Here is a 15,144-nt window from a genome sequence, read left to right as displayed (position 1 = left end):
AAAGCCACGTTAGGTACGCCTCTGCAGAGCTCTAGGAATCCCCCATCGGGGTACTGCTGCACAGTTTCACTGGGCGTAACAGGAACTTATGGCAAACACAATCCCACTGAGAGGACAATCATCAACTTAAAAAATATTTTAAAAGAATATTAACGTGTACAAATAAGATTAGATTCAAAACAGCAAGAACCATTCATTTTGAAGAGACAAAGTCTTTAGTGACCAACACTGGATACTTAAGAAGATTTAACTAAAGTGGTTTTCCCTCAAAACCGTGAAAAAAAAAAAAGTGTTTTGAAGAGCTGGCTGTTTGACTTCCGGCCAGCAACTGGGGCGGGGGATCCAGACCCAGAGCACACACACGCCCAGTTACGTGGTGTTTCACTACACTTTCCTCCACGCTTCATTAAGTCCCCAAACCTCTACTCGGCTTATGAGGCGATGATGACGGAAAGCAATGGAAAACAGCAGTGAGGGCTGCATCCCTGTGCGAACAGGAGCTGCCAAGAGTCTAGAAAGCACACTTCATTCACTTTAAAGAAAAACTAATAAAATTGAAATACTAACATTTCCAGCTTCCCGGAATTCTCATCAACAAAAACGTTATATTAAAGTGAACAATAGGAAGATTTTAAAGAAACATGAAAAGGAATATGTTCAACAATTAAGAAAAATCAAAGCAAAAAGTAATGTTAACAAAATATGTGTAACAATTTACATGGACTATGTCACATAAGACTAGATTTCTGACCGGTATTTAAACTAAAAGCCCCGCCCAACACAAGCGCTGGCAGCAGCAGGGCAGGCGGGCTGCCCTCCCAGAGACAAACAAGTCACTCACGTTTCCGTCGCTCCTCTGGCCCCCTTTGTGGGTGAGGACCACCACTTCCATCCACTTGCGCAGATGTTGCTGTTGAGAAAAGACATTCTTAAGACATTTTTTCTTGACAACAGGAGCACCTCAATTCCAAAATGCTGTCCTTAGGTGAAAACTCATATGTAATCATTCATTTCCACTCTATTTATTGTGAGGATGGTAGTGTTTCTATTAATTGAAATAGCCCTGCCATCAAACTAGTGATGAGAATAATCGGTATCTGTTTATGCTCTATAAACAGAAAAGCTGAATTTTCCCTGATACAGCAAAGTCCTGAAACCTGGCCACTCCAATACAGGGACTTTTCCTAATGCTGCTTCGTCACAGCTATTCCGAGTGCTGCCCTGAGCTGGCACCACGCTCGGTGTCAGGGCAGAGAAGTGAACAAGCCGACATTGCCCCCGTCCTCGGGGCGCTCAGGCTCCAGCGGGGGAAACAAGGGGACACAGATGCCTCCTGTGGGGAAGGACATCTATGCTAAGGATGGGGAAGAGTAACAGGATCTGGCTTTAGAGGAGGAGCGAGGAGGTCAGGGAGGGCCCTGCTGAGGCCGATGGGCCAGAAGCACCAGGGCAGAGTGCTCCAGGCAGAGAAAAGGAGGGACACCAGAAAGGTGGCCACTGCAGCTAAGGACTGGGGCGCCCAAGGGCACCCCGGGAGTTGGGCTGCTGAGATGAGCACGGCTCCTGCGGCACGGACAGGTGGCAATGCCCTTCTGTGCAGAATGGGGGCAGACGTCCTGTGAGAAGACCGCTGTGCAGCAGGCACACAGGAGAGACCCCTGAGCCCAGAGTAGCTTGGGCCTGAGCCGGGCACGGGGCAGCCAGGCTCCTGTCCAGGGTATCCAGCAAAACCTGGTGACAAGCACTCGGAGCCTAAGCTAAAACCACAACAGGGGCACCCAAATAACAGAACTATCTTCATCATCCTCCACTGTCTGAGCCTGCCCTTCAAAATGCTGCCCTGCGGGAAGTTAACAAGCTACTTTAAAAAGGACTCCATGGTCAAACAGGCTGAGGGACAGATGGTTTAAACACATCCAGACACCTTTCTCTGAGACTTCAGTGTCTACAGACCCTGTAAAACTTCAAGACAGGAACAGTTAGTTAATGAACTGTCTTTCACAGAAACCCTACATCTTGCAGGGCCAGTGTTCCAAGGAACACACTATGAGGAACTAAGACAATACACATTTCTTGAAAGAGACTAAATACATTAAGCTAACCATGTTTTGCCAGTAAAATTCCTCAAAAGATACCACCAGAATGGATATTCACAAAACCTCTATCTTAAGGGAATAGCTTTTATACCAAAGATACGAGAGTAACAAATTTATAGGTGCAGGTAACAGCCAGCTGCTTTCAGAGTCCCCAGAAGGAAAACAGGAATGCTAACTGGTCTATAAAACTCACTTTTAGCTCAGTAAGGAGATATCCCAAACAACTAGCCACATGAGAGACTTCAAGATCCAATGTCAAGCAGTTGAACTTGTTAAGAAAAAACAATGCTCAGGGTTGCTTTTATGCACACCCACCCTACACAGTAAGGTGTCCTATCTCTTAAAATTATGCTGAAGACTTGGGCTGTTCATCCAAAAGCATATCATATGAGGGAAAGCAAAGGCTCAGTGACTGAGCACAGTTCTGAAGAATGAGTCAGAAAGGACAAACCTGGCAGAGCCAGCGGCAGGCACGGGGGGTATGCCGGGAAGACCACCGCCACAGATGCAAAAGTACTATTGGACGTTGATGGGTCCCAGCAGGACTCAGATGAGAAGGCCGAATACATGGCAGCTTCAGTCATTCCCTACCCAAGTCCAGCAACACCCTCTGCTTTCAGAGGAGTGAAACCACTCACAACGTGGCTATAATGCCAGAGGAGGGGGAGGAAAAAAAAAATACCCTGAACAAATCAGAAACACAAAACACAGGTACTTTATTTTAGGGAAAAAGACTCTTGGCCTTAGCCAGAAACTATAGACTGAGGCAGTTCTGCTCACACTGTCCAAAAAAGTTTGGACAACACTGGGAATGAATTTCCAGCTCACAGCAGATCTGAAGGGTTAGAGAGGAGTAGAGAAACACACACAAAAAAAAACCCCACAAAAAGACAGAGAAAGTTGCTTCAGGCAGGCATGCAAAGGCAGCAAGAAACGACAGCCAACAGAAGGAAAAAGACTAGGAGTAAAAGGAGATGCACAGGTGTCATGCAGGAAAGTACTGATAAGAGATAAGATACAGCATGCGTCTGATGTGCTCTGATTAGGAAGTGATGTAACTTCATTTACTTTAACCACGCTTATGCATCTGCGTATGCATGTAAACTGTTGGCATGTATGTGTATTACACACGGAAGCTTAAAGGGAAATAGCCCTTCAATTTGGAATATTCACTTATGTATATATATTGTTTCTCATCCACACTCTACTGTTAGAGCATCACTTAAAGAGATTTAGGACCAGTCATAATACTACTGGGTTCATCTTTTGGGTGTCTGTGGTACGAAGAAACCAGCGTGTGAGGCAAAAAGCTGCATAAAAAACGCATATTTGCAGAAACTGTAAGTTAGTAAATTACCAATGCTTATTTATAGAATATAAAATAAACAGCTGAAACCCTCCATCTATGTACACTTCAAGTTTAACACTGTCAAACTGATCTTTTATTGTTCCCTTATTCCCTTGGTAATTGTAAAAGAACAAAGGACTGCTGAAGCCCTTACAACTTTTTCACTGTAGCACTGTCTATAACAGCCAAAGACTGGGAACAATCCAGGTGCTCGTCAGTGAGGAACGGCTCAGTAAATTACAGCAGGACCACACACTGAAGAATTATGTAGCCAGAAAACAGAATGAAGAAGCACTTTACAGGCTGATGTGAAGTGATGGGAGGGTAAGTGGAAGAAGTAAGAAGCAGGTGTCTCTGACACTTCCCTCTGCGGGAACTGAAAGAACAGACACACACCCCACTTGATGCAAGACGCCCCCAGAAGGAGCCCGGGAGTCTCAGGTCTGGACGTGCCCTGGCAGAGGGACTAGGGGGCCGGAGGACTTAACTCTGGCCATGTCCTGGGAAAGGACGGGGACGGAGGGGTTGGTAATTCTCACAACATCTCCTTTTACACCTTTTGAGTTTTAAACTGTGTAAATGTGTTACTCATTTTAAAACATAATTTAACTTTTCAGCTTCCTCACAGAATACGTCACACGCAGCCGGCTCACCATCATCTGATCACAGAACTTGTCGTTGAAGGAGTTCGGGAAGAGCCTGGTCACCGAGGTCAGGCGGTGCACGACGTTCAGCGTCAAGCTCCGGTAGTCCCCCAGCATCATCAGCAGGGGCCGCATGTGCGTGTGGATCTGATCTACTTCTATGGTAGCGCCTTCTAAAAACTGTTCACAAGGGAAACAGATCACAGAAGACGCTTCATAACAGAACAGAACTTCTTTTTAACATTAGCAGCAAGTTTTTGCCTTCCTTGGGAAAACAGAATATCAACCATATAGTACAGAAGTTTATGATGAAATGAGGAAGACTAGTCACTACTGTTTAATTTTTAGAGGGCTCCGTCAATGAAACAGGTAGAGACGCTGTTACAATCCAGGGTACACTGACCACGGACAGACTTCCAGGCAGATGGACAAGGTAAACAGGAAGAACTCAAGGCGGGACTCACACCCACCCGTCCCAGCTCACCTTTCTCATACAGGCTTCTCCGGCCTCCTGAAGCTCACTGTTGGTTGAATTAAGGGCTTTGAAGAGAGCAGCAATGATCTTCTCTCTGGACTGAGGGAGATAATTGCAGGCAGCAAGCGCATCTTTAGGGAGAGAAATCAATACATTTTCGTTATTAACCTGAAAGACACAGGAACATCTTCCCTGTCTAAAGTCTCTTACCAACCAACACACACGAGTCGCTGCACTTCTTTCCTAGGATCTGGCCTCAAGAAAGACAAAAGATGCGCTGTCTTCTACGTAGAGGCTCGTAATTTTTACCTACGAATGAACACTCTCACCCAAGGCAGCAATAGCCTGCCCGGAAGCCACGATCAACCATACTGACCAGGTGGGATGAAGAGGGGCGCGAGGGGCAGCAGGGTGGAAGGGGGTCCTCATGACCCCCCTGCCCAGGGACGTCCTCACAGGTGAGCGCAGGGCTGACCTGTGAGCAGACGTAGGCGGAGTTAACACAGAAGGCGCGGCCTCAGCCTCTGGGAAGGAGGGAACGCAGCCCGGCATCTCTCCACTGCCTGCGTCTAATCGGGGGTCTCCTCCCAACTTGGGGGGTTAAAAGCTTTGAAAATGCAAATATTCTTAGGCAAGAGGACACGCCTCAGGCCTGTATGTCAAATGTTGGTTCTGGAATAACATTCCAGCAAGAGCACTGCCCGTGTGGGCTGACAGGAAGGCACGAGGCCCCCGAGGAGAGGAGCCCCACCGGGATCTGCGGGACATCCCTCCCTCACCCCGGCTCGCTGCGTCTGCACACCCCAGCCCCTTCTCCAGCTCGAGGACTGTGGTCTGCCCCTCAGCTCCTCCACCTCTCATCCAAGGATTCTGACAATATTTTATTAAGTGTATAAAAACCAACAAGAGACAAAGTCAACCGAACAACTTGCACTGGGTTTTTATTTACCAAACAAGGGGAAATGACTGTTTCTAAGTAAGAGGGTGAGCACTGATCTAGTATATTCTCCTAAATAATGTACAATTCCTGTGCTGAACAACGATAATTGACATTCTTAATGAAAACTGAGAGGCAGCAGGATTCTCAAATGCTTCTGAATCATTAAGAAGTCTAAAAAGATCTAAATACTGAGTCAGATGAAAATGGAAAGATGTGAATGGTATGACAACTCTCTTAGAGCAGAATACTGGAGATGCACATACTTCAGAGACATACACAGTTCTTGAAAAAGAGCCACAGGGTAAAGAGGATTACTATAGGGCAACATCTAGTTTATTAGATAGTAAAAAAATAATTTAAATCTCAGCAATCTATATAATCCATTGACGTCCCATTATGTAGTTTGATAAAAACAAAATTTTATTTCGCTTTAAAAAGACCATAAAAAGTCAAAAAAGTTATAGACAACAAAAAAAGGCCACTGTCTCCCTTCACTTTTTTCCCCCTTAACGGAGGTACTGGGGATTGAACCCAGGACCTCGTGTATGCTAAGTATGCTCTCTACCACTGAGCTGTAACCCCCACCTGCCTCCTTCGCTTCTGTACCCAGTAACTTGTCCCAGATTTATATGAACTTACTTAACGCTGCAATTCGTAAAGGTACAAGAGACGGAAGGCTTTTATAACAGGGCAGCTTTGTCAAAGCTGAATCTTCAGCCTCGCACAAATTCAAGAGCTGTGAAAGACAGAACAACTTAATTTAGCCTGCTCTTACTGTGAAGACAGAATCATCTTGCAAATAACAGAACACAACAATCTGCCATCCACATGACACAATTAACAACTGACAAACTATACTCAAATCCTAAAGCATTTAAGTATCAAAGTGTGACTGAGCTTCCTTATTCTAAAGCAAAACTCAGTCAAGCTCATTAGTGAAATAAATTCTTTGATATTTTCTCACCCGCTCTGATACCATGTTTTTATTTTAATGTTTTTGTTTAATGTTTTTATTTTAACAGACGATCACTTTATCTAAGTGCAAATTCCACGATGGCAGATACAACTCCTCCCTATTCAGAGCCGCTCCCCAATGCCTTGGGCCAGTGCTCAAGAAACACATGTGCTGGAATTCAAGTGTCTGAGCAGCAACACTTTGTCTTTTTAAAGCGTAAGAAGGAAGGAAAGGCTCCAGAATAACGTCACTCAGACATTCCAGTGGGTCTCCTTCCAGACACTTAACCAGGCCGATACGCATTTTTTGTAATCTAATATCTAAAATATCATATATGGTATTCTATTACTACGTCCCCCTTCTACTGACATCCTGGAAAAACAGTATAGAATTTTACCCTTTTTTCCCTTAACGATTCCTACCTAGTGAAAGACTTAAAACCGCAGAAAAGGACATATAGGAAAAGCGCTTCAGGCTGCCCACCCTGTCCCACGGCCCAGAGGAAACCATGTCACTGCATGCCCTTCAACAACACTCTCCTTGTGGAGAAACGTGTTTGTGTACACACGTGCTGCAGACAAGACGTCTACGTCTAGAGAGGGGGTGAATGTCGGGTCATTAAGCAGACAGCCAGACTTCCAAATGTGGCCACACACCAGAATCACTTGGGAAGTTTTTAGGCAGCAGAAGTCTCGGGTCCGACCCCAAATCTACTGACCCTAAATCTCAAGAGTTTCTATTTCCCCAAAAGATCCTCACATGTTCTGCTGCAGCTGGTGCCCTGACAAACACTTTCAAAACCAGTTTAATTCCCCAAGATTTTATCACTTGACACAACCAGGTTCTGGTCTTAAATTCCACGTGGAGTTTTCCACACAGGTTAGACACGTCTGCCTGGACGGCACCCAAGGGCAGTGCCCCCGCCCAGGCCTCATGAGCAACGGCTCTCACACAAAGGATACAATGAGGTACGCGACGTTAAAGCCAGAACACGTCATCAGATGACCTTACGTTCAAGCAAAAACACATGACTTAAAAAAAAAATCAAGAGGTAAATTTTTCATAATTGGAAATTCAGACTTAGTGTGGATAAGGAAGAATCTGCTTCCTATGACGTCGGCCTCAGTTTACTCTGACAAGGCCTCCAGAAGTATGTTTCATGTCTTGTAAAAATTCCAAATTGGCACGGATCACCAGACCATTATTGATTCTGAGAATTAATGCTTGTAATTTGACTGTATCTATATTTAGTTTCTACTTATCACTGTCTAGTATCGCCCCACACTGTAATGTTTTTGTGACAAATACTTGTGAGGTGCCCCCTGCCACTGCCCGTCATCCTGGGTCAAGGGGCAAGTCAAGTCCACTAAACACAACGAGACCCCAGCAGGGCAGTGCAGTGACCGGGAACCTGGCTCTGAAACAACAGCTGTGGCTCCAGCCTCAGCCCTGTAGCTGCCCTGCTCTGCGACTTCAGGTGCGCAACAAGCCTAGGCCCAGTTTCTGCACCTTCAGAATAAGAACATTCAGTGCGCACGCTTCGTGGGGTGCTGCCAGAGCTGGGGAAGGGCCTTCACGTGAAGTTAGTTCTCAGTGCATGGTGTGTGTAGGTGACTGAGAGATTCAATAATCTGCCACTTGCTCTGTGCAGTCTTACTCTGGGCGCCAGCAGATACGAGAGTGACTGAAGTAGATGGTATGGGAGGGAGGGTATAGCCCAGTGGTAGAGGGCATGCCTAGCATGTATGAGGTCCTGGGTTTTATCCCCAGTACCTCCATTAAAAAATAAAATAAATCAACCTAATAACCTCCCCTCAATTAAAAAAATTTATAAAATGAAGTAGACGGTAACGGTCTTATCTCTGGAATACAACTCTAAGGTCCTAAAGTGCAAGGCTCCCTGCGGAGGGCTAACGGAGTTCACAGGACTCAGAAAACACCCACGTTTTACTGACATCTCCAGTCACCATGCCTGCCTTCTCCCCAGTCCCAGATGTGACGTACCTGGGCTGAGGGCTGAGCCAGGCTGTGGCTGGTCACCTGGGGTCATGGCCCGGGCCTCCTCTGAATGCTGCCTGACCAGTCTCCATGCACAGAGACAGCTTACCAGATGCACGTCACCACCACCCACACCATGCCGCACCTCCACCCCCTACCTCTGTGTAGAACACCTTGTGCTCCACCACGTTCAGGTCCATTGTGAAGAGCCGGGGCTGCAGGGTGGTGCAGAACGTGTTTCCCTCCATCAGGCCAATCTGAGCATTGGCGGGCTGGTGCCGGAGCAAGTGCTTCTTAGGTGGGACCATGTCCTGGAGGACCTGGGGGAGGCAGGGAGGAAGCACCACTGACCAGCTGCCCCTTCAAAAGCAAACAGCTCTCATTACTATATTCTACACCAATTACCAACTGGAAAACCCTAAGCGGGGGTCAAAGGTTATTACAGATGACCTCTAGTTAGGGCAGGAGGACGTGTTTCACGTGCTGGCACTGGGTCACGGGTGGATACATCGGATACATTTCATTCCTACGGGTGCAGCCACCCGTCTTAAAACAAACCCCAAAGCAAGAACAAGACTAGCAGGTCGTGCCCTGCAGACCCAGGACGCCAGCCTTCTACTCTCCCGACACTGACAACTACTGAGAGACGTTAAGGTGAGCACACTGCCATTTGCATATCAAGGTCAAAAAGACCAAGTGCAATAGCACTTTGTTTACTGGACACAAAATTATAAATTCCATGTCATTGACAACCCAAATTTAAAGGGAAAAAAAAGTCTCAAAAAGTTTTGCTCAAGTTACCCTAGTGCCAGTACTGGAAATCTCACCTCTTTGTGGGGTTCCATTATCACTGTGACGCTTTTCCCGGTGACCTGGGCCAGTACCTGCAGTGAATGCATAGCCTGTTTTCTCACAGTGGAGTTTGGAGAAGTGACTTCTCGAACCAGGTCATGGGTCACGTGGTGGAAGGACTTCTCCTGGGCCGCCACGATCTCCTCGGCTCTCTCCTCGTCCTTCAGGGGTGTTGCACACCTCATCAGAAGCTGCTCCAGGGTGGTCTTGGCCATGGCAACCGCCCCGTTGGAAACCTGTGGGCCGGGGACTCCTTAGCACGTAAGGCGTGATGCTGCCACAGCACCCATGCCTCCTGCACACCTGTCTGCCACAGACACTGTCACCGCGGGTCCACGCCCCTCCGCTAATTTAACAAGAGTGCTTCCCATTGTCGAGGCGGTACTTCAGTAGCTGATCGCCTGCTTGTGGGTAATCTCTGTTTGTCATGTAGGAAAGAAAGCGTGGGTCCAGAGCTGACCCTTGTGTCTACCACACAGATGGAAGCACTCCCCGCCATCTTCTGTCTGTCTGTGTCACATGCTCATGAGGAGCACAAGGCCCACAGACGCTCCTGCAGCACGTGCACCACCCGACCCTCGGCCAGGCTGCGGGGCATTCCCCTTCACGGACGTACAGTGTCACGTACTCTGGCCTGTGGCTGCTCTTCATCAAGACAGACAGGTATTTAGATACCCAGAGGACGAAAGCCTGAGGGCTCTGGTCTGTCCTTTTATTAAAGACACTGTAATGAAATCTAAGCTTCTAGGAGAGCATATGTGTGGAACTGTCTCAGCTGTTCTCCAGGCAGATCCGCTTCCTGAAGCAGCAGGTCAGGTCTGCGGCCACCCGCCACCTACCTCTCCAGTCAGGTCCATCATGACAAAGAGAAGCGCTTTGAGGAACGTCTGCTGGTTCTGCAGGACCCATGTGAGAGGCAGCCGCTCCATGAGGAACTTAATGGACACCACGCCCCCCAGCTTTGCGTACCAGGCCTGCTCGTAGCAGCAGGCGCACAGGCGCTCCACGATGTAGGAGAAGAGGGGCAGCTGGCAGGCCTGGGGAGACACGCGCCCACCATGCGGCATGAGTGCGGGCCGCTCCCACGACAACTGCCTACCAGAAGACACCCCCAGAACAGACCGTCAGTCCCTCCTTACCCGCTCCTTTGAGCCCAGGATGATACTCGCAACGTCAAATATGACAGCCAGGGCCACCTCCCCAATCTTGCAAAGTTCCTTTTCCTCGTACGCCATACAAATGGCTATGGCGTCAATGAGAACCAGGGGGTCCATTCCTTTTGACCCGTTTTCTTCACTGTGAAACATGGCGGTGCTGGGCTGGCTGCCCACCTGGTAGCACGGGAGCAAGAAGGGACCTGCGAGGACAGGCAAGGGCATGTGAGGAGGTCGGGTTCAGCGACACGGACATTCCTGCCCCTCACACGGACAACCACCTTGTTTTGCCCTTGAGGTTAGGAATTTAGTAAAAAGCCCTGGTACTTGAGACCAACTTCTGCTAAACTACAACTACCTGTAAACTAAGCGGCCTGACGTGCACACAGGCTATTTTTCAGAATGTTTTCCGTGACACATTGTATTATTTTAAGATTTTCTTAATCACATTTCAGAGATGGACTAGTTTAAAATGAGAACCACAGTAGTTTAAAATGTGGTGTCCTCTAAAAAGGCGCTGACGAGGTCAGGGGGCACAACACGGGAATGACGACAGGTGATGCTCTGGACGCTCCTGAAAGACAAGGGACAATAAAAAGCAACAGCCTCCGGCTACGGCGTCGCACGTACAGAGCGATCCACTGGCGACGACGAACTCTTGCCCAGCAGGCACCCGGCACGAGGACATCACCAAGAAGCTTACAGGTCTGCCGGGAACACTGAGAAACAACCACGTGTTAAACTGTATGGCGCTGGCTGCTAGGGCCAGGAAGAGTTAAAAGCGGCCAGTGCTCTGCAGCATTTGGAGAAAGCTGCCTGTCGATCCAGGGGAGGGGCTCTAAGGACACAAGTGTCGTGCAGGCGTGCGAGCCCACTGCCTGGCACTGGTCTGGGAGGAGCTGCAAAACTGAGATTAAGTGCTCAGAACCTTAGACAGCTGTTGGCAGTGCGGTGACATTTTTATCGTCTTTTCCAAAATTACCAGTTGGTAATGAATTAGAAATAAAAACAGAGACAAAAACATTGGTCCTTCACCACCCAGGGCCCGAGAAGCCCTGAAGCAGAGGTGAGGAGCTCCCAGGCAGGGGAAGGGCATGGAGGACCGTGCCAGGAGCAGAGGAAGCACAGCCCGGGAGACGGGGGAGCCGGCTGAGGGGCGGCGAGCAGGTGATGGGGCTGGGTGGGGCGAGAGGGTCTGGGGAACCTCGCCATGGAGAGGGCACCAGCACTGAGTGTGACACAAACTGTCCCCGTCCTACACGCAGAGGGTCCAAAAGTACTCAGCCCCCGTGTCTCACGAAAACCAAAGGGACGAAATATTAAACCGGGCGTACTTTATAGATGAACCTTGGTAACAGTTTACAAGCTGCTACAGCACCCAGTGCTGAAACACCAACTATCTCTGTCATGGAATAAGTGGAAAACTACGGAACGTAAGCGAAAAGCAGGTCAGCCAAACTCAGCTTCTCTGAAACACAACGTCCCACCGAACCTCTGACATGCCCTGAAGAACTCACAGCACCGCGTCCCCTGCCCACTCACCGCACTGCTGGGCCACCGCCACCATCGTGTAGTGGCGAATCAGGCTGGCCACAAAGGGCAGGGCGCTGGGCCGGAGATCCTTGATGACAGCAGACATGAACGCCCCGGTCAGAGCCTGCTCAAACGTCTTCCGAGCTGGTGTGTCTTGTGCTTTGTAGCGGTGCGATATGATGACGTTGGGGATGGTCTTTTCTGTAAAGCTGAAAGACAAAAATTAAAGCCATCGTTACGGCACCGAAGTCCTGAGCTGAGGAGTCCACTACAACTTACTTCTTTTCAGCGGGCCCGCTTTCCCCTTGTTCAGAGGGGCCCTGCTTGGATTTCAGCAACACCTGGACTCAAACATGACAAACTTCATCATGAAAGTTTGTAGTCAGTGGGTCAAGAGAACACTCCTAGGAGTTTCTACTAGACATGCACAGCTGGAACCAAACCATGAGGACAAAGACAAACCCACCTAGGGATTGTCTACAAAGTAATTGGTCTGTATGCTTCAAAATATCCACATCATAAGACAGAGGCCTTTTTATTTTTCTATGAATTTATGTATTCCATTGAACTTTTGCTGTTTTTTTTTTTTTTTAAATGTCTGAAATGTCTGGAGTGCCCTTGCCTGTTTTATTTGACATGGGTTATTCCTGTCTTCTCTTCCTTCCTCTAAGTCAGTCTTGTCAGAGGTGTTTCAATTTCATTCCTCTTTCAAGCAACCAACTTTTGGATTTATTGAACTACTCTTTGCATGTTTTCTTCTTTTGTTCATTTCTTCTGTTCTCCTGTTACACTTTATCTGACTTTTGAAATAAGCATTTAGCTCTTTAACATTTATTCTTTTCTATTATGATTATGATTATTTATGGAGTATAATTTACACACTATAGAATTCATTTCACTTTTACAGTTCAGTGAGTCTTAGTAGATTTATATAGTTGTGCCACCATTACCACAATCCAATTTTAAACTTGTCATCCCCAGAAGACAATCTCCATCCCCACACCCAGGGAAACCACTGAGCTGCTTTCTGTCTCTACAGCTTCGTCCTTCCTAGAATTTCACATAAATGGAATCATACAGCATGCAGCCCTGGGTCTGGCTTCTCTCCCTTAGCCTGGTGCTGGAGGCGATCGGTTTATGCTGGAACATGTGTCAGTGGCTCAGTCCTTGCTACTCCTGAGATTTCACTGTATCCACACACACAGTTTGCTTATCTGCTTACCAGATGACAGACGTCTGGATTGTTTCCAGTCTACAATGATTTTCAAGGCTACAAGTTTCTCTCTAAATATAGCCTTAGCTGCACCCAAAGTACATGTGTCAACCTATCACCATTTTGTTTTTTCTTCATTCCTGCTCCTGTTTCAGATCTTCCGCTGGGGAACTTTCATTCCACCTGAGTGAGGATCTGCTGGGGGGAGATTTCTCTTTTATTTGAAAACATTTCTATTTCACCCTCATTTGTGAGTTATATTCACTGGATATATGATTCTAGGCTGGCAGCTGTCTTCTTCCAGACTGGAGACTTATTCCACTGTCCAGTGGCTTTCACAGCTGCCAAGCTATCATTCATTCGAGGGTAATCTATCTTTTTTGTTCTGTTAGCTTTCAAGATTTTCTCCTTATTTCTGATATGTAGTTGTTTCACTTGATGCGTGCATGTGAGGATTTCTTTTTTCATCCTGCTTTAAAGTCACCAATCATTCTGAATCTGTGCACTGGTGTTTTTTTATCTTCAGTCCTGGGAAATTCCCAGCCACAGCGTCAAGTACTATCTGCCTCCTTTTCTCTCCTCTCCCTGTGGGACTTCAAACCAACTGTTCTACTTCACACTATTCTTCACACTCGTTCTCTCTCTTTCGAATTTTTCATCTTTTTCTCTCTCTGTACACATTCTGGATAATCTCTTTTGACTCATCTCTCAGCTAAAGATTCTCTTTGTGCCTTTTTTCCTTTAATCTGCTTGGGCAAGGTTTGTAATTTCTTGGAGGACTTTCAAGTTTGTCTTTCATTTATTTTAAACACAGCAAAAGCTCAGTTATAACCTCACTGAGGTGATCCTCATACCCGAAGTCTGTGCAGGTCTATTTCTACTTTCTGTTGGTTCTGGGGCTCATACTCATGTTGCCTGACTTTCCTGAGTACCTGGCTATCTTTGACTGCTCTCTCTCCAAAGCCCTTTTAACAACTGACCACCTACTATATAGCTGGCATTATCTTCGATGCTGTGAGAAATGTGAAGATACAGAGGAAAAACCTCTTCCCTGAAACATAACACAGAAAGATGATATACACATATCATCAGAAAAGGTCATTACATAAAGGTCACACACCCTTAAAGAATAAGAGCAAAATACAAACACTGCAAGACAGAGACTTGGGGAATGAAAGGCTCACTGCGGACGGAAAAGCCCAAGATCCCTGAACAGCTATCATGTGGCCAGCGCTGTGGATGTGACCATGAGCCAAAGGGAAAGGACGTGACCTTGATTCCTGAAGCTCACACTCTAACGGAAGACGCAATGACAGAGGGAGATCACGACTGAGAAACCCTAACTCTCGAGCACCCAAGTTCTCTCCATCTTCTCTAAAAGCCAAGAGAAGCATTGCTGGGCAAATAATAGGCCATTTTCCTGACTTAAAGGAACATGCTGATAACATTAAGAAAGCTGGGAGGTCCACTCCATCCCGAATTTCCTGCAGCAAGACACTGTGCGCGCTGGCACAGAGGGAGGGTGTGACGTACTTGGGGTGCGCCAGGAGCTGGTAGAGCGCGTGCTTGTTGTCCTCGAGGCTCATCATGGCCACCAGGAAGCACCTGATCACCTCCCATGCCTGCCGCCGGTAGTAGGGCTCGGTGTTGGCGCTCTTCAGGCAGTCGAGGGCTGTTTCAATGGCCTACAGCAAAGAAACACAAACACTGGAGTTTGTCCTGAAATCACATGATTTTGAAAACATTTCGCTGAAAGCACATGCAGCGCCCTGAAGAACCGGATGCACACTTCCTCTGGGCGAGAGCACGGTGGGCCTGCAGACAGGCGGATGGGTACTCACAAGGAAACCTCCCCAGATGGCGATGAAATGTTACAACATAAGAACTGCATGGTTCAAACTGAATGTCACATGGAATCAGCTGATTTCATGCTTAA

At 47.4% G+C, this 15,144-nt stretch overlaps 1 protein-coding gene across 13 annotated transcripts in view; it reads right to left on the bottom strand.

Annotated features, from left to right (window-relative positions):
* The window catches only part of TRRAP (transformation/transcription domain associated protein), a 97,117-nt gene that overhangs the window by 50,098 nt on the left and 31,875 nt on the right, over positions 1-15,144 (bottom strand). For all 13 annotated transcript variants that reach the window (XM_032460051.1, XM_032460057.1, XM_032460054.1 and 10 more), the window contains 10 exons: positions 14,742-14,893; positions 12,005-12,204; positions 10,448-10,665; positions 10,148-10,345; positions 9,284-9,544; positions 8,615-8,776; positions 6,143-6,239; positions 4,573-4,694; positions 4,098-4,268; positions 842-910 (listed from right to left, as the gene is read on the bottom strand). In XM_032460051.1, the coding sequence (XP_032315942.1) occupies positions 842-910; positions 4,098-4,268; positions 4,573-4,694; positions 6,143-6,239; positions 8,615-8,776; positions 9,284-9,544; positions 10,148-10,345; positions 10,448-10,665; positions 12,005-12,204; positions 14,742-14,893 (1,650 nt within the window). The remainder of the gene's footprint in view (positions 1-841; positions 911-4,097; positions 4,269-4,572; positions 4,695-6,142; positions 6,240-8,614; positions 8,777-9,283; positions 9,545-10,147; positions 10,346-10,447; positions 10,666-12,004; positions 12,205-14,741; positions 14,894-15,144) is intronic.

Source organism: Camelus ferus, chromosome 18 (genome assembly GCF_009834535.1).
Source record: "Camelus ferus isolate YT-003-E chromosome 18, BCGSAC_Cfer_1.0, whole genome shotgun sequence".
Taxonomy (NCBI): Eukaryota; Metazoa; Chordata; class Mammalia; order Artiodactyla; family Camelidae; genus Camelus; species Camelus ferus.
This window is presented reverse-complemented; position numbering and strand designations above follow the sequence as displayed.